Genomic DNA, 20,457 nt, shown 5'->3' with positions numbered 1-20,457 from the left:
CAGACAGTGGTGTCGCAGACAGGCAGTCTGGCAGACAGTGGTGTCGCAGGCAGGCAGTCTGACAGACAGTGGTGTCGCAGGCAGGCAGTCTGACAGACAGTGGTGTCACAGACAGGCAGTCTGACAGACAGTGGTGACGCAGGCAGGCAGTCTGACAGACAGTGGTGACGCAGGCAGGCAGTCTGACAGACAGTGGTGACGCAGGCAGGCAGTCTGACAGACAGTGGTGTCGCAGGCAGGCAGTCTGACAGACAGTGGTGTCGCAGGCAGGCAGTCTGACAGACAGTGGTGTCGCAGGCAGGCAGTCTGACAGACAGTGGTGTCGCAGGCAGGCAGTCTGACAGACAGTGGTGACGCAGGCAGGCAGTCTGACAGACAGTGGTGTCGCAGACAGGTAGTCTGACAGACAGTGGTGACGCAGGCCGTCTGACAGACAGTGGTGACGCAGGCCGTCTGACAGACAGTGGTGTCGCAGGCAGGCAGTCTGACAGACAGTGGTGACGCAGGCCGTCTGACAGACAGTGGTGATGCAGGCCGTCTGACAGGCAAGTAGACGGTGGGTCAACAGGACCTGACAAGAGCCCCTTTCAAGCAAACAGGCCCGGCATCCCCACAGCCACATCAGCACATCTGCCCTTACCTCACCATGTAGCACTGTAGGACACACACCACACAGAGACCCTGCAGTCAGCCCTCCTCTTCCTCTGTTTGGGAACCCCTGCCATTTATTTTCCTTTTCTTTCATACACAGGTAATAAGCTGTTAATTGGAAAACATTAGGTGGAATTCCGATTCCAGATCCAGCTGCAAAAGTTCTCTCCGTTTGTGGGATTGGTGATCCTCAGTTCATCAACAGGCTATCAATATCGCAGGGATGAGGAGGGTGAAGTCTTGTTGGGTACCTGGAATGTACCTACAATCTTATTTATGGTGTTGAATCATTTTCCATGTTATCCCATCTGAGTGGTTGTGAGACAGACACAACGCAGTGTGCGTTCAGGGCTGTGGAACAGGCAGGGCTAGTGGAAGTACCTGAAGGTTCACACAGCAGATCAGAAGTGGGTCAGACCAGACGGGAGCTCCTCTGTTGGGTCGGAGATAATTGTGTCAAAGTGAAGCGCCTGTTCCTGTCTGCCCTCCCCGTCCTGCACCCATGGAATCCCCAGGGATGCATCTGGGTAATGAGCTGTTGTGACGGGGCAGCGGGTTGTACAGGTGCGACCCCCCATGAGGACAGGATCAGATTCTGCCCTGAGTGACTGCAGGAGCACATGCCAAGAGATGCCCAGCAGGGGGCGGGCCTCCCAGTCAAGCTTATTAGTACTGAGAGACTAGAGGGAACACAGAGGAGAGCAGGTCTGTCTGAAGTAGCTTCACCAGCAGGTTACCTGAGATGACACGTCATCATCTCTATGGTCAACCCACTTCTAAAGACAATGGCAAACCAAAAATATACTGCATAAATAGGACCAGAAGTTTTGCCTAACTACCCTACCAGGAAAAACTCTGGGCTCTAGTTATAGGCTAGTGCAATCGACAACAAACATACCCAAAGAGCGAAATCTATTGTAGGCTATGTATCTAGCATATATCCTAGTTCAGGATGTTTTGTGGGTAGAATGCCACTGTGGAATGGTTTTGACATGCCGTCATGCTGACCCAGACAATGTTCATTGTCACAGATCCCAAAGCAGTCGAACGCAAGAGTGACCTTGCTGCATCATTAGTGTTCCCCCTGGTTACATGTATGCTGGGACAGAGAAACCAGACTGGTGCATATTCATTGTGCTTTACAAAGAGGAAGCACAGGGACACAGACTGTTGGCCTTACTTGTATCCCCCTTCATTCATTCACTGCAAAAGACTGTCACCCCTGACTGATTTGTTGTACTTCAACAGTCATCTTGAAATTGCATCAGGAATTTTATTTGCAACCATTCAGCTCTATTTGCTTATAAACAGTTAACTGTGCAATATGCTGAAATCGCTTCACCATTTCCTGGTTGCTAAAATTCTAATAGTTTGCCTAATTTTAATCTAAACCGTTGTGAAATATATTTTCAAACCCCAAATATTGTATTTTCAGATGTTTGAAGCTGGTGTACAAAACCAAAAGTAAAAGATGCAAAAATAAAACTTAAGAACGGGAAGCATAGAAATAGCGCATATAGAACATATCTACCGCTTCTTAGACTTGCTTTCAATGAATGGCAGATCTATAACTCACATTACTATGTGAATTTGGTCTGGTCACCCAAAAAGATACATATAGAAGCTTTAGCGTCATATACAATTTCTTAGTAGGTGGCATTGCTTTCTTTTGAGAGCCAAATAAATTTCAGTGAAAGCTCTACTCTAAAACAGGTGTCAAAGCTACCTTAGGACAGGCTTCAATGTGGGGGTTTACTGAGTGTATTTAGAGACGAGGAGAGGTTACGCAAAAGAGGAGTGATGGTAAGGAGAGAGAGGGGGAGTGGGGAGGAAGAGGGGCAGGTCTAGCTAGTCAAACGGGTTCTGCTTGACAGAAATCTAATTGGAAATTTAGTGCAATCATAATGTGGAGGCCTATTTTGAGGTCCGATTGGCACATCCTTCACAGGCATAGCACTGTACTGAACCCACAATATCCAGCTCCCCCATGAGGCCTGCCCCCAGTCACTCCCTACCTCCAGGCTAATCCAGAACCCCCGCTGGAGAACCTGAGAAGAAGAGGTAGACCAGAGAGGGGGAATGGATGCAATCCACAGGAGAAGGGGAGACAATCTTCCCTCTCCATTCCAACGTTAGATATTCTATAGGAACACAAGACATGAGTGCCAAGACCCTTCAAGACCCTTTAAGTGACATGCTTTCAGAGAACAAACCGCCATGGGACAAACTGGCGCCATGGAGAGACCCAAGGGGCAAACCAAACTCAACTCTTTAATCACAAGGAGTTGTTTCATTCCCTTTGAGATGAAGATGAGAAAGAAGTCATCTCCCTCTGGCCTCCAGGCCAACGGCTGATTAGAGAAAACAGCTAAGGGGAAGTCATTTGCTTTCAAAGCAGAAAGTCTGTTTGGCACACGCCAAGTTTGCCAATCTGGCATGGCCCATATCACCAGCCCTGTAAATAAGACCTTCAGTAGCAGCCAGCCAGTCAAGCGCTGGGACATCAGATGAGATAGTCACATGAGCCTAGGTCCCCTGTGATTCAGTTGGTAGAGCATGGTGCTTGCAATGACTCCCACAGGGGACCAGTCGCTCTCGATAAGACTGTCTGCTAAATAACTCAAATGTAAATAATTAGCCCAACATCAACATCCCCATGATGAGATCAGTCCCAGACATAAATACACTAATGCAAAGCAAACATTTGTCTTACAAAAAAACTCAGTATACCAGCTAAAAGTTTGATATTGAGTAAATTAAATTCCCAGCTGTGTGTTCACAGGCACCGACAATTACCATGTTGTGGCAGACATTCTATATAGACAATTGAGCTGCTTCGATCAAGGCATTGATCTCAATCATGTTCGGTTTGATTGAATCCTTATTCAAAAACATCCTATTAATTATCTCAGTGTTTAACATCATTTGATGCATTTTGCATCTTTGTTCGTAGTTTGACAGTTTATCATTTTCTCTCCTCCCTTCTTTACGATGCCCATGGCAGTGTGGTTGTGACCTCCCATTTAAAAACAGACACACTCTCATAATCCCCCACTGCCGCCACTCAACATTAAATATTTACCACTGGGGCAAGGCCAAGAGACGACATGGTACAGTCCATACCCTATGATGAACAAGCCTAACATGTATCTTATTACACACATTTCATTTCCATGTGCCTCCAACTCACTGGCACGGTGCCTTGGACAGCGGTACTCTCTGGGACAGATAGATTATGTCTGCATTAGGATTTATACCTGTGAGCAGCCAGGCCAAGTCAGCCCTCCTTAGCCACACCACTGTCTATCTAAAAGATTCACACTGTTTGCACCCGGCATTAAACTAAATCAACACAGAACGAATCGGAACGTATCAAAGGATGGAAACGTCTCTGTCTAATCACCATGAGAGAGTGGATGCAGCAGTAAAGAGAGAGAGCAGCCTGGAACCTTGGCACGGACCACAGCAGATGTTTAGCAAAGTCACACCCGTTGCTTGGTTTTGATCTTGGTCATTAACAAGTGTTCAATGTTTGATCACTGCTAATAAAAAGTAACACGCACATGCTTTGGTCCTAAATGAATGGCAGATTCAATACTTCTCCATGGGACTGGGAGGGATGATCTCATGTGGGTCAATTTGCAACTTGCCCTCTCCTCCTCCTCATGTTATATTAGTGATCTAATGGTCAGGAATAACGAGAGAGAGAGAGAGAGAGAGAGAGTCAAAGAGAGGGTGCTTTCTCAGTATAGGAAGGGGTCAAGGAAGGAGGGGCAGAGGGCCAGGAGGCTGACATCATCATGCTGTGGCATCACGGTGTGACCTCAGTGGCCTAGGGAGGAGGTGCTTCCAGGGCCAGGGCTCCTGTGGTTGGGACTGTGATTTATGTGGGCCCGGGGTACCCCTGATCCTGCTCCCTGGGAAGCATCCCATCGTCCCAGAGTAGAAGAGTCAATGGGAGGGAAGACTTCCCGGAATGACAGATAGGGAGACAACCGGAGCCATGCTTTATGGAATTACATAAACCATGGAACACACAGGGAGTGGTGGCGATTAGGTGGTATCCAGCTAAATGCTAATGAGCCCATTGAGAACATTTTATACAGTCTCTGACTGTATACTGCCCAACCCTAGTGGCACCATAGAAATATAAGTACTATGGGTGGCCATATACTCCATATAGAGTCACTCTCACACCAGGTCAAAGAGTCACACTCAGGGCAGAGCCAGTGGCCTCTTCTAAAGTGTCTCAGATTATTTTACATGATGAACCTTTCACTTAAAGTGATCAATGTAGAAAACCAGAGCATGTTGGTCCCTGTTCCAAAAAGTCTGAGGCACTGATATATCAGTCATTATACAATGGGAGAGTCTAATCCTGGATGCTGATTGGTTAAAACCACATTCCAGCCGGTGTCTATTCCACAAGTTACCACCGGCTAAAGCTATGACGGTGAAATGCCTATTTACTCTGTTCCATCTCACTGAGCAATATACTCTCTCATCAGCCCAGCCAGGCAATTTATAAACTTGATTTGCACTATAATAAGCATCTAGACGTTATCTTCTTTTAGACTAGCATTTGGTTCTGAACTTCAATTTGTATAGACCTTGCTGTCTGTCTATTCAACATTTGCAACATTGTTTTAATACTGAAATTTGATCTCCAGCTGTGGCTGTGCTATAGAAATGTTAGTTGGGACGAGACAGACAGGCAGACAGCTTTTCTCAGCCAGTCGAAATCATGAATCAGCTGGCATCATTTTTATGGTTATATACAAATAAATGTCAATAGAAAACAGGTAAAACAAAATTAAATGCAGCTAGTTTGCAGTGATTGTGTGTGCGGGGTTGTTGTCTAGCTCCTCTGAACAACAGTGAGAGCACATTTTCTATGCCAGGCAAAATCGCGCATCATTAGCTCATTGTTATGGATGTATCCAAATAAATGTCACTAGAAAACATCTTAAACAAATGAAAATGAAGCTACTTTGTTGTTATTCCCAGCTGCACTGTTTGACATGACTAAGTTAGCTATAGTTGGCTAGCTAGCAAGCAGGGGATAAGAATGTTGCCAGCCGGGATGGCAATGGAACATTTAGAACAAACGACTGGGTAGCGTCCATAGATACAGAACAAAAATACTTAACGACTGGGTCGCGTCTCTGGCAACTGATCCGACAGAACGAACGACCAGCCGGCCCTCGACAACACAGTACCAATGTATCCTCCAAACACCGGCTTCTCGGGCACTATCATTTTAGTGATCTGATCTACTGTCTCTACAAAGAGCTGGATTCACTTCATTAGATATGTTTCCTAATATACTTCGAAAGCAAATTAGCTGTCAACTACATACCTAACACTTTCCTTTCCTCATCCAATCAGGTTTCATCTTGCATCCCAGGGGGACAAGCAGCTCTAACTGCTTCCATCTCCTCTCCTGCGACTCTCTCTCTCTCTCTCAACCTCTCTCTCTCTCTCTCTCTCTCTCTGTCTCTCTCTCTCTCTCTCTCTCTCTCTCTCTCTCTCTCTCTCTCTCTCTCAGCCTCATGAGAACCAAAGGGAGAGGAGAGATGAACACGGTCTTATTTAACTGGAGTTCATTACGCATTGGAATTTGCAGCATGTGGGTTTACAGTGCATTCGATCCTACAAGGCTGAACAGGGCTGGGGCTTCCACAGTGTAGGCCTGGGACTGACAAGCACATCTCACTGTCATAACCTCCATTACGTCAACCTCCGTCCTTCCCAAAAACACAAACCCATTAGTTTCCCCACTGCACCATGGCTTTCTCCACTCCATTTAACAATAATAATACTTTAACTACCAAAAATAACAATGTAGTCTGGCAGTGTCTTGGATGGGAAATCTCTTACCAAATCAGTCAGAGTTCAGTGAATCCTTGCCATCGGATAGAGGGAGAACAACAGGAGAAAGATGTGGGAATGGTGTGGGAATCAGAGTTAAGACTGAAGACAAAGACAGGGAGCAGAGAGATACATCCAGGGATGTATCTCCACAGACCGATGCTGCCACTAAAACCACACTCAATGAGCTGTATACCGCCATAAGCAAACAGGAAAGAGCTCATCCAGAGGCGGCGCTCCTAGTGGCCGGGGACTTTAATGCAGGGAAACTTAAATCAGTTTTACCTCATTTCTATCAGCAGATGCTAAAGCAGATGATAAACTACAGGACTGTTTTGCTATCACAGACTGGGACATGTTCCGGGATTCTTCCGATGACATTGAGGAGTAGACCACATCAGTCACTGGCTTTATCAATAAGTGCATCGAGGATGTCGTCCCCACAGTAACTGTACGTACATACCCCAACCACAAGCCATTGATTACAGGCAACATTCGCACTGAGCTAAAGGGTAGAGCTGACTTAGTCAAGGAGCAGGACTCTAACCCGGAAGCTTATAAGAAATTCCACTATGCCCTCCGATTAAACATCTAACAGGAAAAGCATCAATACAGGACTAAGATGGAATCGTACTACACCGGCTCCGACACACGTCGGATGTGGCAGCAATTGCAAACTATTACAGACTACAATGGGAAGCACAGCCAAGAGCTGCCCAGTCACATGAACTTACCAGGCAAGCTATATAACTTCTATGCCTCGCTTCGAGGCAAGTAACACTGAAATACACATGAGAGCATCAGCTGTTCTGGACGACTGTGTGATCACACTCTCCACAGTTGATGTGAGTAAGAACTTTAAACAGGTCAACATTCACAAGGCTGCAGGGCCAGACGGATTACAAGGATGTGTACTGCGAGCATGCGCTGACCAACTGGCAATGTTGTTCATTGACTACAGCTCAGCGTTCAACACCATAGTGCCCTCAAAGCTCATCACTAAGCTAAGGACTAAACACCTCCCTCTGCAACTGGATCTTGGACTTCCTGACGGGCCGCCCCCAGGTGGTAAGGGCAGGTAACAACACATCCACCATGCTGATCCTCAACACAGGGGGCCTCTCAGGGGTGCGTGCTCAGTCCCCTCCTGTACTCCTTGTTAACTCATGACTGCACGGCCAGGCACGACTCCAACACCATCATTCAGTTTGCTGATGACACAACAGTGGTAGCCTGATCACCGACAACAATGAGACAGCCTATTGGGAGGTGGACAGAGACCTGACAGTGTGGTGCAAGGATAACAACCTCTCCCTCAACGTGCTCAAGACAAAGGAGATGATTGTGGACTAAAGGAAAAGGAGGACCGAGTGCGCCCCCATTCTCATCGACAGGGCTGTAGTCGAGCAAGTTTAGAGCTTCAAGTTCCCAATTGTTAAGTTTTTGATTTGTTAAAAAAGTTTGAAATATCCAATAAATGTCGTTCCACTTCATGATTGTGTCCCACTTGTTGTTGATTCTTCACAAAAAAATACAGTTTTATATCTTTATGTTTGAAGCCTGAACTGTGGCAAAAGGTCGCAAAGTTCAAGGGGGCCGAATACTTTCGCAAGGCACTTTACATATGAGATGAGTAATGTAGGATATGTAGACATTATTAAAGTAGCATTATTTAAAGTGACTAGTGATACCTTTATTAAATCAATTTATTAAATGTATTAAAGTGGCCAGAGATTTGAGTCTGTACTGTATGTAGGCAGCAGCCACTCAATGTTAGTGATGGCTGTTTAACAGTTTGATGGCCTTGAGATAGAAGCTATTTTTCAGTCTCTGGGTCCCAGCTTTGATGCACCTGTACTGACCTCGCCTTCTGGATGATAGTGGGGTGAACAGCCAGTGGCTCGGGTGGTTGTTGTCCTTGGTTATCTTTTTAGCCTTTGTGTGACATTGGGTGGTGTAGGTGTCCTGGAGGGCAGGTAGTTTGCCCCCTGTGATCCATTGTGCAGACCTCACTACCCTCTGGAGAGCATTTCAGTTGTGGGCGGAGCAGTTACTGTACCAGGCGGTGATACAGCCCGACAGGATGCTCTCGATTGTGCATCTGTAAAAGTTTGTGAGTGTTTTTGGTGACAAGCCAAATTTCTTCAGCCTCCTGAGGATTAAGAGGTGCTGTTGTGCCTTCTTCACCACGCTGTCTGTGTGGATGGACCGTTTCAGTTTGTCTGTGATGTATACTCCGAGGAACTTAAAACTTTTCACCTTCTCCACGACTGTCCCATCGATGTAAATGGGGGGATGCTCCCATTCAGGCCAATCACTGTTGTGTCGTCTGCAAACTTGATGATTGAGTTGGAGGTGTGCATGGCCACGCAGTCATGGGTGAACAGGGAGAACAGAGGAGAGGGCTGAGAAAGCACCCTTGTGGGGCCCCAGTGTTGAGGATCAGAGGGGTGGAAATGTTGTTTTCTACCTTCACCACCTGGGGGCGGCCTGTCAGAAAGTCCAGGACCCAGTTGCACATGGCGGGGTCGAGACCAGAGTCTCCAGCTTGATGACGAGTTTGGAGGGTACTATGGTGTTAAATGATGAACTGTAGTCAGTGAACAGCATTCTCACATAGGTATTCCTATTGTCCAGATGGGATAGGGCAGTGTGATGGCGATTTCGTTGTCTGCGGACCTATTGGGGCGGTAAGCTAATTGAAGTGGGTCTAGGGTATCATGTAGGGTGGAGGTGATATGATCCTTGACTAGTCTCTCAAAGCACTTAATGATGCCAGAAGTGAGTGCTACGGGGGCGGTAGTCGTTTAGCTCAGTTACTGTACCTTAGCTTTTTGAGAACAGGAACAATGGTCGCCATCTTGAAGCATGTGGGCACAGCAAACTGGGATAGGGATTGATTGAATACGTCCGTAAACACACCAGCCAGCTGGTCTGCGCATGCTCTGCGGACGTGGCTAGGGATGCCGTCTGGGCCGGCAGTCTTGAGAGGGTTAACACGTTTAAATGTTTTACTCACGTTGGCCACGGTGAAGGAGAGCCCACAGGCTTTCGTAGTGGGCCGTGTCAGTGGCACTGTATTGTCCTCAAAGCGAGCAAAGAAGTTGTTTAATTTGTCTGGGAGCAAGACGTCGATGTCCGCAATGACTTACATGACAAAATTACTTCCTTACAGATTCTTGTCATCAAGCCTTTAACTGACTGACCTGACCAGTCCCAGAGAGATGTACGGGATGACAAAATGATTACTCTTAATTTATGCTTGTCCACTTGTTTTAGTTATACAAAGTATAATCAAGCCAGTTAAAGCGAGTTCTGGACACATTTCTATACAGGGAACAATAAGACTGGAAAGAAATGCCAAGTATTCCCTATTAAGTCCTTCAAAGTATACCAACTAGCATGGGACCTATGTGGCTTCATCCTTCTCTTTTTGTCTTTCATTCTCTCATCTGACTCTGCATGTGACCTGGGACCGAGGCCCAAGCTGCCCCTAAACAACTACATAATGAGAGAACGGAGGGATAGTTCTGTTTCTCCCCACTTCAAAGGACAGAGGAGAGGAAACCATCTGGAATCCAAAAGAGATGCTGATGTGGGTCTTGAGAGAGAGAGATTCTGGCACAGAGAGAAGAGAAGAATAGATTTGTGTTTGTGATGAATGGACCTGAGTGAGATGATGTCTGCTCGCGATTAGAGCTCCGGCAGACAGACAGACAGACACTAAATAGGGACAGGCTATGACAGCACCCTGTGCAGGCAATTGACATCTACCGCAGCCAGACCTCTTCCTGATAGGAATTAACAGTGAAGGGCAGGGACAGTCTCTCCCAACCATCACACACCTCCTTGGAGAGCTCCAGTAACAGCACTTGGGGGTCCTTGGGGGGGTCATCAGGGGTCAGGAGTGCTCTTCTACTACAAACACAATGATGGAACACACAGCAGCAACAGTCCAGGCAGCTATGGTCAGGGACCACTGCGGTTCATTCTCTTCTGTTACTTAAAGTAGGAGAGGGAGAGTCAGCCTGCCAGCCGCTGTTATTCATGCTAAATGTGTTTTCATTTGGTGCCGTGTTTTTTTTTAATAGAATTGAAAACTGCTTAATTTTATAATAAGACGACAAGTAATGCCAATGGAGTCGAGGCACAATCCTTCTAATCTGGAATACACAAATCAGCAATCATCCTGAATTATCACCCCATGTTAAAGTAATTGACTGTTATTCTCCGAGATACATTGTGTTTATGAATGAAGTAAAAGGAGATGTTTAGCTACATTAACACATCATAACAAATATATAACACAAGGTAAAGCACTAGAGGAGGTTCAGTGGTTCAGTGTGTTCAGTATGTGAGGGGACTCACCTGGTTTGGTTGGACACTCTGTGCACTTGTTCAGGCCCCATGAGGCTCCCACACTTCCACAGCAGTCATCCTGTTTGGTCAGGCCAGGAAGAGGCTTCCCACACTGCAATGACAACACACACACATCTCAACACACTCACACAACACAGGACACATCACTGACACCTTCCTTTTCCACTTCATTTGATAGTATGTTGCTTAACGTCACTGTATTTGTGTGTGTGTAATACCTGTGTGTGTGTGTGTGTGTGTGTGTGTGTTTGTGTGTGTTTAATTGGATTGTGTGTGTGCTGTGTGTGTATGCATGGGTGTGTAGTAGTGTGTGAGTCTTCCCATCGGAAAGAGGACAGAGTGAGCTGAACAGAACACACCTGAGACTGGTTAGACAGCAGCAGAGGACATAATCAGGCTGATCCACAAATAGCTCTAATGCTGCTGCTGCTGCTGGCATGGTTTGTTTAAGGAGCTTGGCTAATTTTGGAGAGATTATTATCAAACCTCACTGCCTGGCAAATGGTGCCTCAAAGATCTTTGGGAAGAAAAGATAAGGACACATTGCTATGGAACACCTAACTAGGGCACTGGCAAAGTCAGTCAAGACCAAACAGAGATCTTATTTGAGGAAAACCAGTAAGCAACCGCAGGATGAAGACATGGCATAGACAATGAGAGATCCCCTCCAGCACAAACATACTCTCCCTCTGCTCCTCTGCTCTGTGTCCAGCAGCAGATATCACATAGCCCAACACTGGCCTGGCAGCAGCTCTACAGAGGAAACTACCGTTAGGGTTGGAAACACAGAAGGAAGGAGCATCTCTTACAGCCTAGCCAACAGATGCTGCCTGTACAGGACCTCCGTGAGGAACTCTAATTACCAGTGGCAGCCAGTGGAGTTAGAAATCTGAGTAACGGCTCATGGTAATGGCTGGAATGGAACGGTATCGCAAACATATGGTTTCCATGAGTTTGATACCTTTCCAATCATTCCATTCCAAAGAGCCTGTCCTCCAATTTCTTCCTCTACTGGCCACCACTGCTCTGTCTTTATTTACTCTGTGTGTGTGAGAGAGTGTGAAGGAGATGCATTGTGGGTGTAGCAGTTCGCCTTGTCTTTGAGGCAAGTAGTGGATTTCAGTCTCCTTCCTTTTCCCTTCATTTCAGGCCTAACTCATAACTAACTTCTAACACGCCTGTGTGTGTTGGGAGGGGAACATGAGATGACCAATGTGTTGACAACTCATAAATCCTGAATGCAGGATAAATTAGAACATAGGCAGCTTCTACCAGACAGACAGAGGAGGGAAAGTAGGTATGCTGCCCTGCGGCACAAACGGTAAAACACACAGAAGCCAAACTTGGTCTTCACCTCAAAGACTAGGCAAACATCCTGACCGTATAACCAGTCATGGTAACTAGGCTTCTCCAAAACTGCATTCTGATGCCACTGATGGTCATTAGTAGTCTACCAAACTTGCTAACAGCCAGTCACTAATGGCCTGGTACTCAGGGCTCTACTGTCCCTCTAATCACTCTGATGTCAATGCAAATGCAATTGAAAATCAAACACTTAAGAGTTCTTGCATTCAGAGTTTGAGTAGAAAAGGATCACCTGTTGTGGAGCGAGAGCCAGCTCCTCATAGCTGGTTGATGAACGGAATGAAATAAGTGTTCTTATAAACCCATGTTATGCAACATTTCTATTGGCTATACTATCCAATTGCATGAGAAAACACAGTTTTGATGGCCTCTATTAAGGCCTACTATATTTATTTCTCAACTTTCCTAATATTAGCACATTGGTTTGCTTTACACCAGAGTAGCCTACCATTCGCTATTAGCATCCTAGCATCCTCCATTCGCTATTAGCATCCTAGCATCCTCCATTCGCTATTAGAATCCTAGCATCCTCCATTCGCTATTAGCATCCTAGCATCCTCCATTCGCTATTCAAGTGCATACTGATGACATGTCTTTTTTCCCCTGCTCTTGTTCCGACAGGTGCATGATAACGGCCCATTCTAAACCAAAACTAATTTCACACATATATTATTTAGTATACTGTATTTAAAGACAAGATTACATTGAGAATAGTCTGATGAGTGAGAATCATAGTGACACGCATCATGTAGCCTTGCCCATAGGCCTATATAAGGTGTGTATCACAACTAACTGTTAGCGTAGCCTATTTTCAAATCATCATTAGAGTCGCATCATGCAGCCTTACAATGCATTAGAATTCAAAACATATAGCCTAAGGTTTGAATCTCAATTAAAAAGTTGCATAAATAATTATAAATCAAGCATATAGGAGGACCTGTTTCAAATTGTGACTTTGTTAATCGCTTGACACAGAATAGGCGCATGTGCATACTCCCTCGAAAAACGTTTGGACAAAATATCCTTTCTATTTTATTCAGCTATGTTCAATTGTATTATTCTTATTATAAAATAATGGTACGGGAAATCTTAGCAAATCTTGTCTGCCCACAGTCATGTCAGGCCCTAACATAAGGACAACTCAGAATACGCTAATCTGTTCTTCTGAAATAAACAACATTTTCTTCATATCATCATTTCTTTAGACCTGCCTAAAATAAATAATGTATTTATTGTACAGGTGTAGGCTATATTAAATACATTTATTAGACTTTTTAAAATGTAGATGTTCCAAAGGTCCGCATCAGTGGCTTGTAGGCTATGCGTGAAAGCCCGCAGATACTAAACGCGTTTTATTAATTAAGGATCAATTACCGTGAGACCGGCAGTTATTTGTATGACAGTTAACGGCTGACAAAATGTCATGGCCTCCACAGCCCTAGCTAGGATCATCATCAACTATAATTTACTGTGTTCAGTGTACTTCACTCAGAGCACTGTACCTGTCCATCGACGGTCTCTTGGAAGCACCTTCCCACATATCCGTTCTGCCGAGTGTGGGGTCTGGAGTTGCTGCTGCCGTTCCCGTTGGCTAAGGTGTGTCCGTTTCCGTGGCCATTCCCATTCCCGTGTCCGTTTCCATTGGAGTGCCCATGCTCATGCCCATTGCCGTTGCCATGGCCAGGTTGGGAGCGCTGCTGTATAGAGTGACCCCCCTCGGCTGCGGGGGGTCTCTGGCCAAGCTTGACCCGGGCTACCTGGTGGATCTGGACCTCAGCCTCATGGGGGTGCTGGATGTGGACATTCACCAGGGACGGATGTAGAGAGACTGGACAGTACACAAAACGCACAGCACAGTCAGTCAGGCAAAACTCTCTACCATCACACCAGCAGAAACACCTTGAACCCAGGCTGGATGGACATGGAGTGGAGGACAGGGAGAGTGGAGAGACGTTGAGAGGCAAAACATCAGTCTGCTGCTCTCTCCCTCTGCTGAGACTGACCATCAGATGCAGGTACCATCAGCCAGTAAAATAAAAATAAAAATCTAATTATGTAAATGTATGCTCACTCAGCTGTGCCTCACATGTAATACATCAACTGATCTATTACCAATGTGATCATATAGCCCACCTCCTCAAGAAACCAACACTCGACCCCTCTGAAGTCAGAAACTACAGACCGGTATCCCTTCTTTCTTTTCTCTCCAAAACACTTGAGCGTGCTGTCTCTGACCAACTCTCTCGCAATCTCTCTCAAAACTATCTTCTTGACCCTAACCAGTCAAAGCTGGCTCTCTCTTCTAGGTTCTTATCCTCCTAGATCTATCTGCTGCCTTCGATACCGTGAACCATCAGATTATCCTCTCTACCCTCTCAGAGCTGGGGGTCTCAGGTTCTGCACACTCTTGGATTGCATCCTACCTGGCAGTCCGCTCCTACCAGGTGGTCTGTACTCTCACTACTGGTGTCCCTCAGGGCACAGTTCTAGGACCTCTTGTCTTCTTTCTATACACCAAATCAGTCGGCTCTGCAATAAACTACCTTTCCCCTTCCCCCCTTCTGAAACTCAGGTGGCGACACAGATCTCTGCGTGCCTGGCAGATATATCAACTTGAATGTTGGCCCACCAGCTCAAGCTCAATCACGACAAGACGGAGCTGCTCTTCCTCCTGGGGAAGGCCTGCCTGCTGCAAGACCTCTCCATCACAGTTGACAACTTCTTGGTATCCCCCTCCCAGAGTGTAAAGAACCTTGGCGTGACCCAGGACAACACCTTGTCATTCTCTGCAAGCATCAAAGCAGTGACCCGCTCCTGCAGATTCATGCTCTACAACATTCGACCCTACTTCACACAGGAAACAGAGCAGAACCTAATCCAGGCATTTGTCATCTCTCATCTGGACTACTGCAACTCGCTTATGGCTGGGCTCCCCACTTGTGCCATCAAACCCCTGCTTCTTATCAAGAAAGCTGCAGGCTGCCTGGTGTTCAACCTTCCATAATTCTCCCATGTCACCCCGCTCCTCTGCACACTCCACTGGCTTCCAGTCGAAGCTTGCATCCACTACAAGACCATGTTACTTGCCTACGGAGCAGCAACAAGAACTGTCCCTACCTACCTTCAGCCTCTGCTCAAACCCGAGTACACCGTTCTGCCACCTCTGGTCTCTTGGCCCTCCCACCCCTATAGGAGGGCAACTCCCGCTCAGCCCAGTCCAAGTGCTTCCCTGTCCTGGCACCCCAATGGTGGAACCAGCTTCCCCCTGAACCTAGGACAGCATAGTCTCTGCCCATCTTCCGAAAACATCTTAAACCCTACCTCTTCAAGGACATTTTAAATAATCCCACAGCACCCCGCTGGCTGTTCATTTTGCTGCTCTTCATGGCACTGGTTAGGGCATGATCTGTTTCTCATTCACTATAGGGTCTTCTGTTGATAGATGGAGCACTATCCTCAAAACACCCCATTACATATTCTACTGAGAATCCATTCACTGCTGCTTCGCAAAGGTAGATTACGGCACAGTTACTAATGGGCCGTTGCACATCAACAAATAAACCTGAGTTAGTTCAAACAGAACCAGAACAGTTGAGAGGGTATGATTAATTCAATTTATAAAGGACAGCAGTAAAATGAGCAGAACTGGAGGAAACAGTGTGTCTACAGAAGACCGGGCTGGGGAGGCCCTGGAGACCTGGCCAGAGACTGTGTCCTTGTGTTCCATCGAGCCAGCCAGACAGATGGCTAGGTGATTACCTTGTTGATTGGACAGCGGCAGGGTGTACATGGAATGGGATGAGGAGTTAAGTCCGGCCAGGCTGCCGTCCTTCCGGCTGAGGGTTGGTCTGGCAGAAGGGGGGGCCGGGAGGTGGCAGAACTTCCCTGTCGAGTTTGATGGGCACCAGCACTGGTCCCTGCCAATGCAGCGCCCACCATTCAGACAGGGGATCTGACAGAAGACTGCAGGAGAGAGAGCAAGAGAGACCAAGGTCATTACCAAAGAGAAAGGTTAGTTAGTGTAAGAAACCGCCAGCTTTAATTAGTTGATTTATGCTTATACCCATACACAAAATGAAAATCAACATCACCCACGACAGACACAGTCTCGCCGCAGACACAGTCTCAGCCTCGCCGCAGACACAGACTCAGCCTCGCCGCAGACACAGTCTCAGCCTCGCCGCAGACACAGTCTCAGCCTCGCCGCAGACACAGTCTCAGTCTCGCCGCAGACACAGTCTCAGCCTCGCCGCAGACACAGTCTCAGCCTCGCCGCAGACACAGTCTCAGCCTCGCCGCAGACACAGTCTCAGCCTCGCCGCAGACACAGTCTCAACCTCGCCGCAGACACAGTCTCAGCCTCGACGCAGACACAGCCTCAGCCTCGCCGCAGACACAGTCTCAGCCTCGCCGCAGTCACAGTCTCAGCCTCGCCGCAGACAGTCTCAGCCTCGCCGCAGACACAGTCTCAGCCTCGCCGCAGACACAGTCTCAGCCTCAGACTCGCCGCAGACACAGTCTCAGCCTCGCCGCAAACACAGTCTCAGCCTCGCCACAGACACAGTCTCAGCCTCGCCGCAGACACAGTCTCAGCCTCGCCGCAGACACAGTCTCAGCCTCGCCGCAGACACAGTCTCAGCCTCGCCGCAGACACAGTCTCAGCCTCGCCGCAGACACAGTCTCAGCCTCACCGCAGACACAGTCTCAGTCAACTTCAACTTCAGCCTAGCCCTAGTTAACCTCAGCATGGAGCAGGAATTATTCCTAGACAACAACCTGACTTTTTCCTCTTACCCAACCTCTACCTACCAGACAGATAGGAAGATACAATTCAGGCCCATGCCACACACCACCACGGATGTCTTTGAAATGCATTGTTAAATGGCTTCTCTAAGTCTCTTGTCCCAGTAATGTCAGGGTTTAGAATAACTGTTCAATGTTGTGAATCCAGGGAGCCCAACAGTGTAATGATGTTATCCACCTAGTTTTTACTGCCCCACATTGGGAACATAACAACATGACATAACTGTTCGCTGTCCACTTGACATTCCTTGAGGAACACGCACTTCAGCAACAACAAAATGCCAGCTTGGATGTCGAGAAATTTCCTTTAACAGAGTCTTTTTACAGATGTTTTAATGGTCAGAGATTTCTTTAAAATAAAATCAAACATAAAAACAAACTACTTCTCAGGATCACCCAGAAGTTCCAAGGAATGCATTGTGAAATTTCTCTGCCAAGCCATTGAAGTGTTTGGAGTAAGTTAACATTTTCCCAAAACCTATTAATGGGAGCATAAATCTGCAAAACAATCTGTTTATCTATTCAGAACTCAGCCAGTTCCTCCCAGGAGGAGCTTAGTGTGTTAAGTGTGGGGCGGCGGCGGTGTGTGTATTTGATATGGGCGCTCTTCACTTCTAATCAGTTTGAGTGATTACTGTGAGCCTTAGTTGTGTGGTAGGGGCTGAGGGGAACACTATGGAAACAGGGCCGGAACCCCAGCATTGGTTATTGTTCTCCCCCACCATGGAGAGACAGGGAGGGAGACTACTCTCCTGTGTGAGTTTGTAGCAAAGCCTGTGGATAAATGGCAGCTTTAATGTAATCCCTATAAAATCCTGTTCACGCGGTTACTCCCTCTCTTTCTCTCTATTTCCTTCCCTCCATCGCTCCCAGTGAGCACGTTAAATGGTTAACAGTGGCGCTGAGAGCGAGACGTAAAGCACAAAAAGACTGTGCTAAGTGTTGGGAGCGTGAGAGCGCCGCTTCCACGTGTGTGGTCAGCTTAACCCCCTCCACTGAGCCCTGCAACACAATGGGCAGGGAGACCTGCTCTTAATCTGCTCTCCCCTCCCCCTCGCTCTCTCCCCTCTGCCCATCTCTCTCTCTGTCACACTGTTCCCGACCATGCATAATCTCCCCCACTTTGTCCCCTCTCTCTCCCTGACTGCCTGCTATTCAGTGTTGACAGTGCCGCAGTGGGAATGGGTTTACCTATCAGGATCCCCTCTTTCCCCTGGACTACATTCAGACAGTGGGGGGGGGGGGGGGGGGGGGAGAGAGAGAGGGAGAGAGAGAGAGAGAGAGAGAGACAAGAAAAGGGGGAACTCACAGAGTCTGAAGCCCTGGGTCTTGGGTGGCTGGTGCTGGTTCTCACTGTAGACGGTGGTGGTGTCACCCTTCTCACAGTTGTTGTAGCAGCGGCCGCCACTGCACACCCTCCGACACACCATGGGGGTGAAGACGATTTTGATGCGGTCCAGGTTGGAGGTAAGGTTGGCTCCTGGAGCACAGCGACACACAGAGACCTGGGTGAGCAGGAGCAGCGTTGCGCTGGAGAAGAGCTGCATTCTTAACGAGCCACAGACAGACAGACAGACAATCTCTGGCCCTGCTGCCTGGCTAGCCCAACAGAAGGGGAGGTTAATATGAGTGTGTGTGTTTGGGCGTGTGTGTGTTTGTTTATGCGTGAGTGTGTATGTGTCAGTGCCTTGGCAATGGAACTGTACAGCTGAGAGGATGCCTGTCCTCCAAGCCTTTATTATTGGGAAAAGGTGTTCTAGATGTGTGAGTAAACCTGTAATGGTGGGAAGCTGTTCAACACCGTTGCCCTAGTAGCAGGGAAAAACAAGAGAAACTTAGACAGCAGACAGCATCACAGAGGGCTCTGTTCTGATCTGAGAGGGTTGGAGGGGTTTCTGGAAGTTTCTGGTGGTGGGGGGGAGGGTTATGTCAGGGTGCAGCCTGTCATGGGGCTGAGGTGACAATGAGGACCGTGGTGCCTCCCCCTTCTTCCCACCTCCCTCTCTGGGTCCTAAGGGAGGGAGCACGGCTGTCCAGTGATTGAACACTGCAGACACTCCAGAGCAGAGAGCGGATATCAAACGTCTGTTGCTCATGTGATGAAAACCACAGGGAGGGAGGGGAGCCCGGGACGGAGCCAACACCACTCCCCCCCCAAATCTAATGTTCCATTCAGTGAAGACAGAAATTCACTGTGTGTGTATGTGGCAAATCAAATCAAAGTTTATTTGTCACGTGCGCCGAATACAACAGGTTACCTTACAGTGGACCCTTCAGTCATAGCATTATGTCTGTCATCGCCCCCACCTACATGTACAGACCTTACAGTGAAATGCTTACTTACAGGCTCTAACCAATGGTGCGGGAAAAAAATGTGTGTGTGTGTGTGTGTGTGTCCTGCATACCGTAGGGTATATTTGTTTTAACTTTGTTAGAAAGCAGGGTAATAAAGAAATAAAGAACAGTGGTATCGACTGGATGAAACTCTTTTTGTCTTTTCTGGTCATTACCTGCTGGCGCCACTGCATCGTTGACTTGTCTGTCGGTGTGGACATTGGTGGTGGGTCTGTGGCCGTTACGACCATTCCCCTTCCCATTGTCATGTCCGTTGCCATTGGGCAGGGCGTTGGAGGTGATGGGGCCAGTGGATGATGGGTATCGTTTGACTGTGCGAGACGTCCCAGTCTGCTGGGGAGACGAAGAGTCGGCTGGTCCTCGCCTCACCTGGGTCCTGGTAACAAGACAGATGACACCAGATCCTTTAAAACTCTCTCTCAACAGCAGTCACTAAACAAACACAAACCACATACAGAACACCGCCACTTACACATGGTCAACATGTTAAACATAACGTCCTACTGTATTTGTGTTATGTCTGTCTTAGGTCATAGCGTTATGTCTGTCTTTGGTCATAGCATTATGTCTGTCTTTGGTCATAGCATTATGTCTGTCTTTGGTCATAGCATTATGTCTGTCTTTGGTCATAGCATTATGTCTGTCTTAGGTCATAGCGTTATGTCTGTCTTTGGTCATAGCATTATGTCTGTCTTTGGTCATAGCATTATGTCTGTCTTTGGTCATAGCATTATGTCTGTCTTCGGTCATAGCATTATGTCTGTCTTTGGTCATAGCATTATGTCTGTCTTTGGTTATAGCATTATGTCTGTCTTCGGTCATTGCATTATGTCTGTTATCGCCCCCACCTACATGTACAGATTACCTCAACTGGCCTGTACCCCTGCACACTGACTCAGTACCGGTGTGTCCTGTATATAGCCTCGTTATTGTTATTCTTATTGTGTTACTTTTTATTATTACTTTATATTTTAGCCTACTTGGTAAATATTTTCTTCTTCTTGAACTGCACTGTTACGGTGCGTGAATGAG

At 47.2% G+C, this 20,457-nt stretch overlaps 1 protein-coding gene across 2 annotated transcripts in view; it reads right to left on the bottom strand.

Annotated features, from left to right (window-relative positions):
• LOC110497931 (latent-transforming growth factor beta-binding protein 2) overlaps positions 1 to 20,457 on the bottom strand; it is a 160,756-nt gene that overhangs the window by 45,448 nt on the left and 94,851 nt on the right. For both annotated transcript variants that reach the window (XM_036954882.1, XM_036954883.1), the window contains exons 4-8: positions 19,581 to 19,801; positions 18,380 to 18,550; positions 16,027 to 16,230; positions 13,770 to 14,095; positions 10,891 to 10,993 (exon numbers count right to left, since the gene is read on the bottom strand). In XM_036954882.1, coding sequence (XP_036810777.1) covers positions 10,891 to 10,993; positions 13,770 to 14,095; positions 16,027 to 16,230; positions 18,380 to 18,550; positions 19,581 to 19,801 — 1,025 coding nt within the window. The remainder of the gene's footprint in view (positions 1 to 10,890; positions 10,994 to 13,769; positions 14,096 to 16,026; positions 16,231 to 18,379; positions 18,551 to 19,580; positions 19,802 to 20,457) is intronic.

Source organism: Oncorhynchus mykiss, chromosome 19 (assembly GCF_013265735.2).
Source record: "Oncorhynchus mykiss isolate Arlee chromosome 19, USDA_OmykA_1.1, whole genome shotgun sequence".
Lineage (NCBI taxonomy): Eukaryota > Metazoa > Chordata > Actinopteri > Salmoniformes > Salmonidae > Oncorhynchus > Oncorhynchus mykiss.
This window is presented reverse-complemented; position numbering and strand designations above follow the sequence as displayed.